This window comes from Hipposideros armiger, unplaced genomic scaffold (genome assembly GCF_001890085.2).
Source record: "Hipposideros armiger isolate ML-2016 unplaced genomic scaffold, ASM189008v1 scaffold_171, whole genome shotgun sequence".
Classification (NCBI taxonomy): Eukaryota; Metazoa; Chordata; class Mammalia; order Chiroptera; family Hipposideridae; genus Hipposideros; species Hipposideros armiger.
The window spans coordinates 2,768,646-2,786,622 of record NW_017731521.1 but is presented as its reverse complement, the minus strand read 5'-3'; the positions used below and the strand labels follow the sequence as shown (position 1 = coordinate 2,786,622).

Genomic DNA, 17,977 nt, shown 5'->3' with positions numbered 1-17,977 from the left:
TTTTAGAATGAAGCTAGAACTGTCAGCTGTCAAATGACATAGCAATAACATAGATGCGAATGACTCTAGTACTTCTGAAAATGAACTAGTGCCATCTGTCGCAAACATGCGTCATGACTTTTCCAACGACCCAATACTGGAAGAGAAGACACCACGTGGTGGGTGAGGGTTTCCTCTCCTGAGCCATGTGGTGGTTTGCTAGCTCGCTTGCTTTTGTCAGTCATTTCCAGCATACCTCAGTATTTTCTCACTCAATATTAGAAAAAATGCTTTCCTGCAAATCCATCGGGTTTCTAATACATGTCCCCCTTTAATTCTTAAATTCATGCTTATCCTCTGAAAAGATGCTGCAGGTTCTTCATTTTAAATAAAAACCGACAGTGGTAAGAAAATACAATTTAACTATTGTTTTACGTTCACTCTGATGGCCTTGACATACCTGTTGGTCTAAACACAGCTCCCTGTTATACTTGTCCTTCCCCCACTTGTTTCTCTGTCTTGAAAGTTCTGAAAAATCCAGGTATTGAAATTCCTCAAATCATCTAGTTTTCTCAGTTTTACCCTGTTTTGTTTTGTTTTTCTCCTTCCAAAATCTTACGTTGACCTCAGGCAAGGACTTCTCCAAGAATAAAGTCCCTTTAAAAGGTGTTTAGTCACACTTAAAAAATACACACACACACACACAAAAACCTAACAAAGGCTTTATAATTCTCGGGAAATCGTGTTAGTTTAATGTGATATTTCACATGATGTTACATGTATTAGGGACATCTGAGGGGGGGAAAAACAAAACAAAAAAACCACCTCTGATACCTTTCTTGTTCAACTACCAAATGGCCGTTTTCCCCCTTTTGCCTCACTAATAAAACCCAGATTTTGCTCAAGCTCCTCCTAGTGGCCACATCCTTAAGGAAGCTGGAGCTGGAACTGGATGTTAAGCTTTCCCTTAAATGCAAGGATGCCACAGGGGCATGAGATGTAATTCTAGTCAATTAGATGTAAGGGAAAGTCTTCTGGAAGGCTTTGGAAAGTTTTCTTCACTCAAGAATGAAGCTGTGCCCTTTTCTTGCCTGTGGACATTGTCACCTACGTGGAATGCTAGAAAACATGGTTGCCACTTAAGTAACCATGATAGAAGAATCACTGACATAGTGGGGACCACAGGAAAAAGGGGGGAACAACAGTCTCATCCCTGAGTCATTGAATTAACCAACCCACAACTTCACTACAGTCAGACTTGTGTGAGATTATACATGTCCTCATCGTGTGCCACGATTACTGGGTGGTCGGGAAAGTCATGACACATTTTTGCATTGAAAATCGTAGAAAAATACGTCTTGACTTTCCCGACTACCCAATAGTTGGGTGTTCTGTTAACTGCAGTTGAGAGCAAAGCATCTTCTCGACATATCCTCTGTGGGTGAATAGACAGTGTTAAATTATTTTCCATTTCCACCGCTATTGCCTTTTACTTTTCTCCTCAGGGCACTCTCTTTGCCTCTCTTATCAGGTATCCCCCTAGTCTTTTAAATATTTGTTCATCAAATTTGAAAAGATGTTGTAAAATTGGATCATTTACTCCCAGAGAATAATTGTATGGTTGGAACAGCCCCCACTCCCACCCCCCACCCCCAGCAGCTCATAAGCTGTGGATGTGAGCATCTTTTCATATGTTTAAGGGTCATGTGCATGGTCGAACATGGCTCAGTGTACCATGTTCACATACTAACTAGCCAGCAAGCCGGACAACAAGAAGAAAGGGAGGCTGGCAGATTCTTTTCAAAAAACGTGACTCACAACAAGTCGTACGTCATTACTTTCATTTTCCATTAGTTTACAAGAGAAGCTAGGAAATGAAATTTCTAGTTGGGTGACCATGAGTCCCATGAATACTTGGAATGGGGGTGAGTGTTCTGTTACCAAAAGAAATAAAGGGTGAGTGGGTAGTGGGGACACTTAGTTTCTGCCACACCATCTCGTTTTAAGAAAAACCCAGTCATTAACAGCTCTGCATGATTTGTCCCATATTTCTGCTTTGTCCTCTGCTAATATTTTCCCTCTTACTGTTCTTGCTGTCTCCAAAAACCAAGCATCCTCTCTGTGGGTCCACTAGCTCTTTTCTCTGCCTGGAATACTCTTCTCCCAGAATCCGTGGCTCACTCTCTCATTTAGATTTCTGCTCAAAAGTGAGGCTTTCGTGCACATTGACACTAATTAACATCTCCCCTCCCCCACCCTTTCTTCTCCTTTGCTTTTCTTAGAATTTATCAACCTCTGACATAATAAACGTACTTTATCTTATTTAGTTCCTCATGTTTGCCCCTCCCTAGCAACCCTTTATAATGCTTAAATGCGCCAGACACTGACCTAAGTGTTTGTGTTTTCTATGTATTTAAACTGAATTAGTTCTCACAACAACCCTCTGGTTGACTATTGCCATGCTAGTGCTGCATGAAAAACCTCACCGCAGTTACAGAGCTTACAGCAATAATCCTTCCTTCTTGTTCTTGGATCTGTGGGTTGACTGAGGGTAGATTGATCTAGACCAGACTTAGCTGGACTTGCCTCTGAGCTACACATTGGGTCCAGGCTGGTTTCTTGCACTAGCAAGATAATGGGGGATGTTCTTCTCATGACAATGGCGGAGGCACAAGAGGTCAAGCCCCACCATGCAAGGACATTTCAAGCCTCTGTTTGTGTCATGTCTGCTGACAGGCCATTGAGCAAAGCCAGTCATATGGCTAAGCACAACTTCAAGGGAACAGAAAAATACACTTATCATGAAGGTCAAGGAGATCAATATTTACTGAAAAAAAAATCTGATCTGCCATTTTATTTTTCCTATTTCAGATGAGGAAACCGAGGCACCTAAATGCTAGGTAGCTGGCTGAGGTCGCATACACTTAGTACCTAATAGTAGTGGAATGCAAATCCAGTTGTATAGTACCAGTCTAGCCAGTATAAATCTAGCTTATACCAGTCATATGAAAGCAGGAACTTAGTTGGGGTTTTTTTTTTTCTGTTTTATTTCCAGCACCTAGAACCGTGCTTGGCACTTAGTCAGTATTCAGTGAATATTTGTGGATGCAAATAGATGAACTCAGCACAGTACATGGCACTTGTTGGTTGGTACTTGATAAATGTTAGCTATTTTATTAAGAAAAAGTATTCAAAATGTGGGAATAAGGTAAAGGAAAGGCAGCATGTCTTTTCAGTGTCACATTGAAACATTGTTTAACTGGTCCAGGGAAGGATTAATTATCTAGGGAAATGGACCTTTTTTGACTCATTATCTACTATTGATGACAGGCCCAAACTCGGTGAAGAAGTTTTATTTTTGTTCATTAAAGATGTAAATTATTTCTGAAACAAATTATTAAAAAAAATAAGATTATATTGCCCTAGAGGACACATTAAAAAGTATTGTATCTAACCTAGCAATCTTATTCCAACACTTTCTCCACTGCCTATAAATCTTTTTCTAATGCTCCTCAGAACTAAATTCACAATTTTCTTGGTTTCCTCAATGAGTTGAGTAAGTCTTTGCCATGTCTTCATTCTGTATTTTGAGTTACATATGTAACTTTTGGAAAATTGCAATATTATCTCATTTTTTCCTGCTGAATCTGGAAGTGGTTTTTCACTTTTGATTTAATACAACTCTTATTTACAGAGTTCCTGTTTCTCTGGGATTGGAGGATGCAAAGCTGGAATATGGGTTGGGTGGGGGGAGAAGAGAGGCTAAGTGTTGTAAGGTGTTTCCTGTGATTTTCAGACTTGCATACTAGCCGCTGGAGCTTCAGGGGTTGCAGCCTTGACAGCTAGAAGCCTTATAAAGGCTTTCCAGGATCCTGTGTTAATTCAAGATTCTGATCATGTAACTAGAAAAGCTTGTAGATGTCTACCAAAGACAACATCCTGAAAAGAAAAATTTTTGAAGCTCTGAATCTTGGTGGAAACGCCTACTTATCAATAACCAGTTATTATACGGATTATTGAGGGCAACGCTTTTTCATAGCGGGGGTTGGGGCTGAAGTTTTTACAGGCATACCTCAGAGATACTGCAGTTTTGGTTCCAAACCACCGCAGTAAAGCCAGTTGTACTCTCTGCTGGTGGAGTGTCTTGCCTTCCAGTTGTAAAAACCCCAACAGTTGTGAAGCGCAGTAAAGGGAGGTATGCCTGTATTTTGAAATGAACAATTAAACCAACTACAAAAACTTTGGTTCAAGGGCAACCCCACCGCACCCCCACCCCCACCAAAAAAAAAAAATCTGGCTACCTCAATCAGAATTTCCTTAGCAGATGCTATTAATAGACAATACTGAAATCCCATTTAAGTATCATGAGGACTGTCAACTAATCTGGAACTTTCTCCCTTCAACTTTTACTCTTGGATTGAATGCTGCTAATTCTATTTATTTCCTGAGCACTTTGGAGCCTACAAAGAGCGCTATGCATTCTCTTGTTGGGCGTACTGACATTCCAGCAAGTGGCAGGCCAGGGTCGGGATCAGGACTTGGAACACCTAAACCCTGCATTTCCACACCGAGGAAAGCTGGCTTGCAGGGCTAGCTCTTTTCTGGCAATATTCGGACATCCTTTGGCCAAGGCAATAAAAGACCAGTTCGGGGTCTGAATCCCAGTTCCCCTTTCTCCTTGTTCCTTAATCCCTTTGTAACTTCCTTTCCTTCCCTTACAAATAAATTGACCAGTCGGAGCCCTGCCTTTCTGGAAATCACGTGAAATAAGGTGAAGGATTTAGCACGGAGCTCGACCCAAGACGGTACTGCTTTACCACAGCAATAAATCAGTGCTGGCCTGTGATTTGTCCTCACTGGGAGCCCCACGGAGACGTCCAGGGGAGCGAGTAGCCGGAGGACAATGGAGGAGGGCCGCCGAGTGGCTCTGACCTGCCGAGGGCACTCCTCTCCCTCGTTGGGTTTGGGGCGCAGAGCGTGAAGGTCGCTCCACTCTGCGCTCCGCCCCCAGCGGGCCGGGGCGGGGACTCCGTCCCCTGGGAAACGGGACGCGCAGCTCATCCCGGGCCCGCACCTCCGCCTGCAGGGCTCGCAGTGCCCGCAGACTCGGCCTGCCAGGTAGCCGCGGTGGGCTAGAGCGGCCGCGCTCAGGGCGATCGCGGGAGGAGGCGGGAGCCCCCCGGGGCGCGCGTAAGAAGGGGCGTCCTCGCCCACCCGGGGCTGGGCAGGGGCGCGCGCGGAGCCGGCCCGCGCCGCGTCCCCTCGGACGTGCCCGATGGCAGCCCCGGTGGTGAGTCGGGAGGCGCGAGGCGTCCGGGAAGTCCCAACCCTTCGTCTAACTCCGGGCGCCAGCCTGGAGGCGGCGGGCGTGCTGGAGCTGGAGGCGGAGGAGGAGGAGGAGGAGGAGGAGGAGGAGGAGGCCGAGGCCGCCCGCAGAGCACGGAGCTTCGCTCAGGACGCGCGGGTGCGCTTCCTCGGCGTCCGCCTGGAGCAGTTGCTGGGGCTCCGGGCTGAGACTTGGAGCCAGTATTTGGAAAGCGAGGGCCACAGGCAAGTCCTGGGGGAGTTTCTGGAGGCCCCCAGCCCCGCCTGCCTGGTGTTCAGCGTCGCCGCCGCAGGGCGGCTTGCGGCCTCCAGAGAGGTAAGAAGCGACTGGCGAGGGGACCTGCGGCGCTCCCGCGGGGCATAGTGGATACTCGGGCGGGGACAGGCCAGTTGCGCCCCCTTGGGCAGGGCGGTGAGGGGGGCTCCGCGGGGCATGCACTCGGGCGCTTTAAGAAACTTTGAAGTCTGCCCTGGAGTAGGCAGCATCCCCCACGTGCGCCCACTCTGCAGTGAGGCAGCTGTGCGTAGTTTTCTCAAAGGTCAGCCTCCTAGCTTGCTGGTCCCGGGTAAAGCAGGACCATCAGAGCTTCCTTCAGCTGCGTGGGCTTAGACGCGGGGTGAGTCCAGATAGCTTCCCTTTCAGTCGCTTTGGGTCACTCTGGAGCCATATCCATAAAAAAATGTATTTGGCAGAGCCCAAACGACTGGTCATGGACTCTGTCTGACTGCCTGTTAGCCACAACTTCATCCCAGGAAAAACTACTTAGTCCTTAATTAAATACAAGCGCTGGGGAATCCGCGCAAACTCGGTGTTTACCAGCCTTTGAGGGGAGCAGTCCTTTCTTTCTTCCCTCCATTCCCCTTTTCTTTTCTCCTTTTTAAAAACTTCGACTGCTCGTCCACTTGAAGATTTTAACATCACCCACAAGTACAGCCCTGGCATTTAGTCTTTTTCAAGTGTGAAAAGTTTGGAGCAAGATTTACAATCTTTGGGTCGTACAGTGCCTCAGAGTAAAGTGTCACTGTCATCACTAGATGTGGTCGTTATAATAGTTGGGATGTAGGATCCCAGAGAAGAAAGAGAATAACAGGAGCTTGCCTTCGGGTTCTGTGAGTTTCGATTTTTTTTTTTTTTTGCTTTCCTAATTGTAACTAATTTTTTAAAAAATGTCTGTAGACAGGAGATAGAACACTTAATTTTAGTATATACCAGGTTTTGTTTCTCCTGCTAGCAACCCAGCCACAAGTTAGATACAGCAAATCCTACTTGTTAACATGGAAACTACATCGTGGACTTAAACTAATAACCTTGTTCTTGTTTCAGATTCCAAAAGATACAAAACATAAACTTGTTTATATTGCCAAGAAGATTACTGAAAGCACTGGAGTGAATGATTTCTCTCAAACGGTTTTATTTGGAGAGTTACCCACCTCATCTCTTGGCCATGTAACTGCTTTCCTAGATGAGGTACTAGTCTATCTTTAATATTTGAATCTTTCATTTATCTCTATGGTAGCTCAAGATGGCATATAAAACTTACTTGCCCTATCTGTCCTGGTTTCTCATAATCTTATGGAACCCCCGTATGTACATAGGTAAATAATATAGGCATTTGCCCATTAATCTGTCTCATTTTTTTAAATTAAAGTTTATTGGGGTGACAATGACAACCGTCAATTTTTTTAAAAAAATGTACAAGCCAGTAATTTCTTTAGCCAGGTGAATGGAGCGTGATAGCATTTAGACTGTTCCCGAAATGAGCTGAGACTGATGCTAATATTCAACAGGTGGTCATTTGTAGGCTCTTTTTCCTCTTTCTAAATAATGAAAGTAAATAAAAAGCTTGAATTGAATAGGCTCTTGTACTTAGCTGTCAGTTTTAAACTTCACATTCAGAGTAGAAACAAACTTACACTTTGGAAAGGGTTTTCGAAAAACCGGGTTTTCAGATTCCTGTTACTTTCTAAGTGTCACTCATGACAGATAGAGGGGGAAAAGTAATGGAAATTAAATGTTAGAAATGGTTGCCCTGAAAGTCCTCTTTTTCTCCCCTTAAATCAGAGAAATCCTTCCTAAACCAATGCTATTGGCACGTTACTGTGCATTAGAACCACCTGGGGATTTTGTTAAAGGCTGGCTGATTCAATAGGCCTGAAATGGGGCTGATAGCATTTCTAACCTGATGCTGAAGCTGTTTGTTCAAGGACCAGCTTGGAGGAACAGCATACTAAATGACCAGTTTCTGTGGGACCAGAGCAGTGGTTTTCAAACTTTGATGAACCTTAGAACCACCTAGGGAACTTTCTAACCTCCCCATGCCACACCTGAAATTAAGTCAATTTCTAGAGTCCCGTGGGAGCCAGGGGGCAGTAGTTGTTAAAGATTCCCCAGGTGATTCTCCTGTGCCCCAAACTTTGGGAACCGCTGGGTTAGATATCAGTAAATCAGATGTCCATAATCAATGCAGTCCTGACAAGGGCAAAGCTTAAGGTAGGAATAATTGCCAATATATTTATTACTAATGATCTCCCAATCTTTCACTTCTACTTCCTGAGTCTCTTTTGCTCTCTTTTTGAAAGGAGGTATTTTCTTGCTGTCTTTGGGTTCTCACCCCCAACTTCAGTACCTTACCTCAGTTTCCCTCCTGTGAAATTTACTTAGTTTTCGCTGATTTTAGGAGACACTAAGAAGAGAGTTTTCTGTGTTTTGTACCTGGAACAGTTTTGGGTATATAGCAGGTGTTCAAGAAATTTTTATTGCACTGAATCTGATGAAAGGATTTCACATGAAATGCGAGTGACTTTGGGTCATTCACATCAGACTGCCATGAGCTGGTCTTGGAAGGGCAAGGCAGCGTTCATCATGGGTGTTTTCGCTCTACCATCTGTGTCTGGTAACAAGGTGCAGAGTTCAAGTTCCTCTGACCTTTCTCTGAATTTATCTCAGTGCATATCACTATGAAAAAAGGTTTACATGAAAGAGAGTAAGCTGTTAATGAGTACATCTATAGAAGGTATAAAACCTCCAGAATCTCAGGAATTTAAGAGGTTTGGAGGATTCTCAATTATGCTCGAGGATATAAGTATTGGGAAGAAGAAAAAAAAGTGAAGACATCACCCTTACAGTGTCAGTGTCACTTGGGTTTATTTATGGACAAGGCTTAGATTCAGTGTGAATGAGGCCTTAACATATGGCTATAGATTTTTAGGTTAAAAGTTTCCAAGGATTGCCTCTGCTTAGTGTTCATTACAGCACACAGAACTGGCTGATTGACAGTGGTTTATGATGATGTGTAAGGTACTCCCAAACTTCTCTCTCTAGTCAAGGTCTCTCTCCCGAATTCCAGACTTGGAGATCCACCTGCTTTCCTGCCATTCCTACTTGATGTTTAATAGATATCTCAAACCTAACATGTCCAAAATTGAACTCCCAATCTGCCCCTCAACATTGTGTGTCCACATACGTTATTATTAGTAACTATGTTATATAATTATATTTAGCAAAAGTATTTAAAATGTCATGGAGTTATTTCTTTAATTATGTATTATATCGACCCAGATCTTGATAGAAACAATAATTGTGAATGCTGATCAAGCCAGAAAGGAAGTATGATTTGGTTCATGTAGTCAGTGTCTGGGCCCCATCCTTGGACATTGCAATTCAAGACGTCTGGGAGAGCCCAGGCTTCCGTGTTTTGTGTTTCTCAGTTAATAGTCTCTTCTGATTTAAGAAGCATTGTAAGAAGCAACTCTCCAGTTTAAAGAAAGGTTAAAAGAAAGAAGGTAAGAGGGCTGGCCAAGTGGCTCAGTTGGTTAAGAGCTCGCTCAAAAGTGTGACCTCTGAGCAACAGCGGTTCGAGTCCTGGCCTGAGCTGAGCTGCCAACAGGTGGCAGGATGGCTCAGCTAAAAAACAAACAAAAAAAAACCCAGGTAAGAGTACCACAGCAAAGGCACCATAACTCTTTTATCTATAGTTGTATATCTCTTAGTAACCATGTCCAAATTATTATTATTTATTGCTATTTTTATTGGGGAGCAGCCATGGTCATTGGGTACACATTGCTTTCATTCCACAATGGCATAGTTGACTCTTAAGGAGGGTGCAGCTCACAGTGGTCCATGCGGGGATCAAACCATCAACCCTGGTGTTATCAGCACGATGCTCTAACTGAGCTAACCGGTCACCCCATGTCCAAATTATTATTAATTAATTAATTTATTTATTTAAAAGATTTTTATTGGGGAATTGGGGAAGGGGAACAGACAAGTTGCTGTCATTTTATTCTTCAATCTAGTTGTGGAGGACGTTGCTTCACTGGCCCAAGTTGGCACCATCATTGTGCTCTTCGCGGGCGAGGCAGATCAGTCGCCGGCTTCTGGACGGCCACTCACGGTGGCTACTGCCCACTCATGCTGGCTGCTGGCTACACACGGTAGCCCATGGCAACCCACTGCCATAGGGGCTGCAGCCTACGCCGTCGCTGGCGACTCACGGCAGCCCAGCTCCAGGTTGAGCTGTTGTTCAGCATCTTAGCTGTAGAGGGCAGTGTCACTGGCCCTCATATGTGGGATCTGAACTGGAGCCCTCTGGCGTCCCAAGCCAGCTCTTAACCAACGCGCCCCTCGGCCGGCCCAATTTAGTTCTAATTTTGATGTGGTCATGAGAGGAGATGATCACAGCATTTACTACACTGCCATCTTACTGGAAGTCAGGTTTTTCTTACAAATTACAAAAACAAGACAAAAAATTCCCAACTAAAACATAACAAAACCTCCAATAGTTGAAATACTTTGTATATAGTTTAACAAGATTTATTGTAATTAAAAAACACATCCCAGGTCTATTTATTTTAAATGATGTTTATAGATACTCTAGCTGTGCAGAACATGTGGCATGTAGTTTTATCTACAGTTTGTGACACAAATATTTAATTTTAAAGAACGTTGGCCTCATCACAGAATAGTGAATAGAGTACAAGTTTGAAAAAGTACCCAGTAAATTAGAAATGTTGAGTAACCAGAGTTTTCCTCACATCTTTTATTTATTTATTTATTTATTTTAAGAAAAAGCTGTTGATATCACAGATTTATTATCGAAAGCAGTTTTCCAGTTGGTCAAGGCATGTTCAGGCCTACAAGCCTTAATTCTGCAGTCTGGTTTCCAAATCTCTTCATGACCCCCCTGCCTTTCTTGCAGCCATTCCTTTTAGGGGTCTGGCTCTAATGCCAGGCAGGCCAGACTAGCAGTTTACCAGAAGCACTCTACCTCTGGAGCCCTCAGCGATTTCCTGTGTTAGTGTTCAGTTTTCTGGAATGCCTGCCCTGACCTTCCATATCTTAAAGATTTCAACCAAGCAGTAACTTTCCTGGCAAGTCTTCCCTAAATACCACTCTCTCCCAGAATCAGGTGTTTCTCCTGTGATTACACATTCCATCCTGAATGCGCCTCTAATTATGGCAGTGCTTACATGGAGGGACCTAACCCGCTAAGCTCATGGAAGTCAGAGACTGTTTCTTACTCATCTCTGTATTTCTAGCTCGACATGTTGTGGGTGCTAAGTAGGAACAATGTAATAATAAAACAGTCTTTGGAAGGATGTGTTTCAACCCTATTAGAAAACCAAAGTGACTTTTCAGTTTGTTTTTAAGTAACTACAAGATTGTGTCATTAAAATAAGCTTTTAAAAGGTGGAATAACTTTTCTGAGCATTTACTAACGAATGGAAAGTATACAGTGTAATGCTGGTAAACTGGAAAGATTATATTAGAGAATGAAAAATGTTTAAAATTGGTAGATACTGGAAAGGAGTGGGACAGCAAGAAGAGGCCAATTTCATTCAACAAACTCTTATTAATTATTTAATATATACTGACCGGAAATAAAAATTTTTTGAGGGTTTTCGCGTGGTTTCATTGATGTACCCAATTTAATGGTGGAAGGAGTCCCAAAAAGGCCCATATGAGTAAATATCTTTCTATCAAACTTTAATCTACTGGGAGGCCACCCAGAGCTTGAGAAGATTAATTTACTCTTTCCTCCATGTGATTCAAAAATATTTTTTTCGTTAATATACCTGCCAATGTGCTCAGTTGGCGTTAAGAAAGCAGTTTACTTACTTGACATGATTTTGCTTATTTGATGCAGTGTTTGAGTTATTGAAAACCTCCACAAATGTTTGATAAGTTGGTAAATGAATGAACAAGCAGTAAATTATTTCCTCTTTGAAAGAATTCGTCTCATTACATATAAATAGGTCACTGGTTTTGTCATCTTTGTAAATTTGGTATCATAAGAGCATATTTATGAAATTGAGTGGTTTTGTTGCCGATTTTGTGTGACAAGAAAATCTTTGAAGAAGCACATTGTCTGTAAATTAACTGCTTTAAAAAATGTTTCTGTTTCTAGATTTTAGCGCCGATTCTTTCTAATAGGAGCAACCATAAATCCTGGTCCTATTTTATTTCACAAGACATGGAACGTCACATAGAAGTCATGAAAACTAAAATACATATTTTTAGGGGTAAAATGTTGAGAAGAACTCTTCTACCAATTCCCACTATTGCAGGAAAAATTGACTTGGATCAGAAATATCCAGAGACCAAGTACGTAATGATATGGTATATAAAGGATATTAAAGTGGAGAACCAACATACCCATTTAATATTATACCCCTAGCAAACTGTTAGCAAAATAGAGAATTATTATAACTACATCATATTTTTAAAATTACATGGCAAGCACCATGTGTCTGATTTCCTTTCAAAGTATGCTTTTTAAAAGCAGACTACAAAAAAGCAAGCTGTAACAATTACCATGATATCAACAATATTCTTTTAGTAAAATGGTTTTTGAAGATATGCTAATTCTTTAACAGCGTTTTTTAATGTTAGATGTATGCCAATGACAATAACAAGGTAACAACTCGAGACCATAAAAATAATAGATCTGATTTTAAAGTATTTATATTTAGAAAAGTAGTTTATGGATACATAAAATACCCCTTAAAATTCATGTTCTGTCTTTATTTGTTTGAAATGGTTTGTTTTTAAATTATTTCATCAAATCCTTTCTATGTTTGTAGGCTAGAGCCAAATGAAAGGACAATACTCCATGCAATTGAATCAGTGGTTATTAAATGGTCACATCAAATCCAAGAAATTGTAGAAAAAGACTCAGTGCAGCCTTTGCTGAATGGTCTTTACTCAAATCCTCAAGCTGAGCTGGGTTTCTGGACGATGAGAAGAGAGAATCTATCATGCATTTATGATCAAGTAAGTAGATAGCCCTAGAGATTGCTTGCAAATTGAATTAACAAAGTCATTTGTAGAACTTGGTCTCTAGAGCAGTGATTTACAATAACTCTAAAGATTTCAAATACTGTCTTTGAATGGCTTAACAGTTTGCTCTCTTTTCTTATTCCAAAGTGCTGTATGGTATGCACTTCAAAAACTAACGGGGATTAAAAGTAGTTTTGCCTTTTTGAGAATATTTTGACAGCATTTGAGATCATTGGAAATACTTTGTGGCATAGAAAAAAAAAAAAGAGTGGTTCCCTAGGGAAACATTGGAGATGATAAGATTTAATTGATTTAGTCCATTCGGTTGATTTGGGAAGGAATTGCTCAGTAAAGATACAGCTTGGGGAGAACTACCTTTGGTTCCTCTGCTGGGTGCTTGCCTTACAAATCACTCAGTGTTCTAAAAACCAAGGCATTTATTCATATGTTTACGTGCCTCTCAGAGATTTTCTGAAACAGAGTAAGAAATTTTATATGAAAATTTTAATATTTTACATATATATGAATATGTTAATTGATAGGCTTTTTGAAAATTCAAATTAAGAAAATATAAATGCAAAATAAAACACAAGTTTAAGGAAAAAAAGGAACTTTTAAAATTACTTTTGAGTTGAAATCAGATGTCTTTGAGGGTTAAATCCTGTGTATTGTGCGTGAGTGGAATATAATTTATATATTTTATTACAGAATACCTTTTTTTAGTAATTAATCTAGCTGATATTTAACTTTTTAAAAAAATTTAGCTTCAGGCTCCGATTGTCCGCAAAATGGTTAAGATCCTGAAAACTAAACAGAGCAGCTATTTCCCAACTTTGAAGGACATTTTCATGGCTGTGAAAAATGGTAAGACTCTTGTTCTTTGGCCTGATATCAGTATCCCTCACCCTTCTACTGTTAGCCTGGTCATGAAATGATTACCCATGGCTCTTCTAATGATGAATTCATCTTAATCATCTGTACTTTACTCTCCAGCTCTACAAAGCTGTTTTTAGGGTATGTAGTAGATACCTACCAAAATGGCTTCAGATTGAAGTTTTAATGAGAGTATGGAGGGGAAGGACCTTTTGGTTTTCAGAAGTGGGTAAATGAAAGCGTAGCTTAAAGGTTTTCATATCAACAGTTGGGCTACAATTATTCCAGTTATTCACCAGTAGAATCTCTGAAAGTATTTCACTTCCACCACTTATTTAGCTAATAAGAACTCCGTCATTATCAAAGTTTTGGTGAAGATTAAACATACAGAGGAGGGGAGGGTTTGTATGGTGAATTTTGAACAGGTAATTCACGCACGTTGTTAAAAACCAGAAATCATGAGAAGGTATCCAGTGAAAAGTCTCCTTGTCCTCTCACTATCCATTTTTAACCCCACCCAGGGGTAACTACCCTCCCCAGTTCCTGGATTTCTGTTCCTGTTTGTTTAAGCATGTTTAAGCAAATATGGATGTACATGATACTGAAGTTTTAAATGATAAAATTATAAGATAATATGGACAAATAGCTTGTGTTTGTTTCTAACATTAGAAAAATTTTAAGTTTTTTCTTGTGTAACATGTGGAAGGTTAGGAAATACTTAAAATCCAGTTTGAAAATGTTTTAATATCTCTTTAGGGTTTTCTCCATGAATTCTGTTTGAAAAGAGGCCATAAGATAAGAGGGACTATTTGGGCTTTGGGGTCTGTCAGATCAGGTTTCCTGTCCCAGATCTACTCACACCTTAAATTGGCTGAGCCTCTGGTTTTCATTGGCCAAACTAGCATAGCAACACCCTCCTTGCAGAATCGTTGTGAGGATTAGAGCAATAGTTCTCACCCTTACCACCACTGACATTTTGGGCAGGATAATTCTATGTTGTGGGGCGCCATCCTGTGCATTGCAGGATGTTTAGCGGCATCCCAGGCTTCTGCCCACCCCCGACCCCGTCCCAATTGTGACAATCAAGAATGTCTTGAGACATTGTCGGATGACCCCTGGGAGGAAAACCTCCCCTGGCTGAGAACCACTGGATTGAAGATACAGTGTACAAAGTACTAGGCACATAGTAAAGTGTGCCCTCAGTAAAGAGAAGATGTTGGCGTTTTTTCTGTGTTAGTATAAGATGAATGTTTTCTGTGGATGAAGTGTCTACAAGAACCAGCCTCAGGGGTCGTCAGAGCCTTATGAGCACATGGCCTGAAGATTCAGAAGCAACAACTTCAGCAGAACAAAGCCATTGTCAGTTAAAGGTAGAAGGCCCCCTCAAAGACATATTTGGGGCCCTGAAGAATCATCAGATGTGCTTATCCAATTTTTTTTTTTCTTAAAGAATTTATTGGGGAATCGGGAGGGGAACAGACAAGTTTCTGTCCTTTTTGTTCTTCAGTCTAGTTGTGGAGGACGTCGCTTCACTGGCCCATGTTGATATTATCATTGCGCTCTTCCCCGGTGAGGCAGTCATGGCCACTCACAGTAGCTCACGGCAGCCCACTGCAGCAGGGGCTGCAGCCTACACTGTTACCATCTTAGCTGTAGAGGGCGCAGCATCACTGGCCCTCATGTGGGATCTGAATTGGGGCCCCACTACTCAGAGCTGGCGTCCCAAGCCAGCTCTTAACCAACGTGCCACTAGGCTGGCCCTGTGCTTATCCATTTTTAATGGCACTTCACCTAGTAGATGCAGTTATTTAATTGTATTAGTATTGATAAAAACACACTAACTTCAAAACATGAGCGCACCTAGGGGAGAAAATAGTTCCAGAACCCTCTCTGTCTTCCCAGGTCTTCATTATTAGGTGGACAGATTAATCGGTTACGTATCAAGTAGAGTAACATGGATGGGTGCCTATCTGGCTCCGGCAGCCCAGAAAAGATTCTGCAGGTGTGCTTTATTTCAGTTTTGTTTTATTTTTTCTAAGAGGAGTCTTTTGGTATAAGCCCTGAAAATAAGAACTTACTTTACTCTCTACCTTCATAAATAAAGCCCATTTTCAGTTAATCAAAGGTGTTCGTAGCCTCAGGAGCAAAATGGAGTCTGATGGAAATCCATTTAGGGCACATTAAAAGGGCAAATTTTAATCAAGAGAAAATTTGGATTAGATTGAGCAGTAATAATAAATTATTAAAATTTTTCTTTACATGTATATATAAATTTTAAAATAAATAATAAAATAAATAGCATTTTAAAAAGTATTTCTTACTCTTACCATGTTTAACAGATTTTTCAATTGAGGTAAAATTTATGTAACACAAAAATAACCATTTTAAAGTGTACAGTTGGGTGGCATTTAGTACATTCACAGTGTTGTACAACCATCACCTCGATTTAGTTCCAAAATGTGATACATAGGTGATGTATTACAGAATTGTTTACCTGAAACCTATGTAACTTTACTAACCATTGTCACCCCAATAAACTTTAATTAAAACAAAACAAAACAACCAAAGTATTTTCATCACCCCATGCTTAACAATTTAAAAAGTTACATTTTGATTAATAATACAGTAGAAAATTTCCCAGTCATTGCATGACTTCCCCTCAGAGGACTCTGGAATGATTAAATTTTGCTAGTCCAAGTACCTACGAGGAATTAACATTCTGATGATGAAGCTTGTAATCCAAACCATGAAGTGACAGCCACTTCAAAGAGATATTTTATTCTCGTAGGTTCCATGGGGTTGAGTCAATTTCTTTAGACTGTAAGGGTATTGTCCCACTGAGTATTCAGTCACCAGTTGCTTGTGCTCTGTGAGTAAGTACACCGGGGTTCTCCCGAATGGCTGTTACAGACGGACAGTGCAGAAAGCCTCCCAAATCTGTCATGTGTCAATGGTGGGATAAGTGATACAAAAAGAAATAAGCAACGTTTAAGTACAGTTATGGTGTTTTTGCATTGTGACTTGAGAAAAGAGAGACGTTACCGGTGGTTTTCTTTCCCTTCAGCCCTCCTAGAAGCCCAAGATGTGGAACTTTACCTGAGGCCCCTGAGGAGACACATTCAGCGTCTCCAGGAGACAGAATTCCCACAGACTGGTGTATTAATCGCCCCGTTATTTCATACCATCTGTCTGATCTGGAGTCATTCTAAGTTTTATAACACCCCTGCTCGGGTTATAGTTTTATTGCAAGAATTCTGTAATCTCCTCATTGACCAGGTATGTAGCAATAAGACATAGGAACTGTAAGGATCATTGCCAAGGGGTAGGTTTTATTTTATTAGATCAATGAATGAATAAATACAATCTACAGTCAGAACACCATTTTTCTTTCTTTTTTTAGAAAGGACTTTTATGGTAACAAGGGCCAAGTGACTTTTTATCCTAAATGGAAATTAAATACACAGGACAGGTTGTTACTAGATTTTCTTTGTTTAATATTCTACCTTTCTTCAAAGAAATTTAAGACAGTTTCTACTAAAAGGCAGACATGCACAGCACTTTGTAGCTTTCCTTTAGGTTTCCACAGGAACATTGGCTGGTGGACATCTTTTGGAAAGTAAAGTAAGTTAAGAGAATCTGGCTGGAAAAAAATTATCCTCACAAAATACTAGTGGAATTGTATCTGATTCATTGTTGATCTTTAAAAGTCTCTCATTTATAATTATTTATTCAGTCAACTTGCAAAATGTTTTAAAAAAAATTGGACTGCTTCCACATCCTTTCTCAGTCAATGTTCATTCTTCTTGTGTTCATAATATCAGAATATTATATAATTTGAGAACTAAAAGATACTTGGAGGGCACATAATGCAGTGGTTTTTGGGGGTCAGGGCATCGTAGTCTGCTTGAGCTGCCATAACAAAATATAGACTGGGTGGCTTTAGTTTCAGAAGTTTTTTATTCATAGTTTCGGAGGCTGGGAGCCCAGATCAAGGTGCCAGCTTGGTCATGATCTGTTGAGAGCTCTCTTCCTGGCTTGCAGATGGCTGCCTTGTCTCTGTCCTCACATGGTGGACAGATCTGTCTCTTTTTTTCTTATAAAGCCACAGCCCTATCAGATTAGCATTCCACCCATATGACCTCATTTAATTACCCCCTAAAGACCCTATCTCCAGATCCAGTCACATTGGTGGTTAGGGCTTACATATAGGAATTTTGGGGGACACAATTCAGTCCATAGCGGGGTGTGTGTTTGAACCACTAAGGAGTTTTTATAAAACAAATGCCAGAGAATCAGAGTCTGTGTATATGGCTTAGCCTTTGAGGTCTTTTATTTATTTATTTATTTTTAAAGATTTTTATTGGGGAATTGTGGGGAGGGAACAGCGCTGGGGAATTGGGGGATGGGGAACAGACAAGTTGCTGTTGTTTTGTTCTTCAGTCTAGTTGTGGAGGATGTTGCTTCACTGGCTCAAGTTGGCGCCATCATTGTGCTCTTTCTGGGGGAGGCAGATCAGTCACC

General features: G+C 41.1%; 1 protein-coding gene across 1 annotated transcript in view; it reads left to right on the top strand.

The window, feature by feature from the left end:
- Positions 1 to 5,069: 5,069 nt before the first annotated feature.
- Positions 5,070 to 17,977, top strand: part of DNAH11 (dynein axonemal heavy chain 11) — a 307,848-nt gene continuing 294,940 nt past the window's right edge. The window contains exons 1-6 of the mRNA XM_019651988.1: positions 5,070 to 5,620; positions 6,629 to 6,772; positions 11,712 to 11,908; positions 12,388 to 12,577; positions 13,348 to 13,447; positions 16,521 to 16,732. Coding sequence (XP_019507533.1) covers positions 5,255 to 5,620; positions 6,629 to 6,772; positions 11,712 to 11,908; positions 12,388 to 12,577; positions 13,348 to 13,447; positions 16,521 to 16,732 — 1,209 coding nt within the window. The 5' untranslated portion in view covers positions 5,070 to 5,254. The remainder of the gene's footprint in view (positions 5,621 to 6,628; positions 6,773 to 11,711; positions 11,909 to 12,387; positions 12,578 to 13,347; positions 13,448 to 16,520; positions 16,733 to 17,977) is intronic.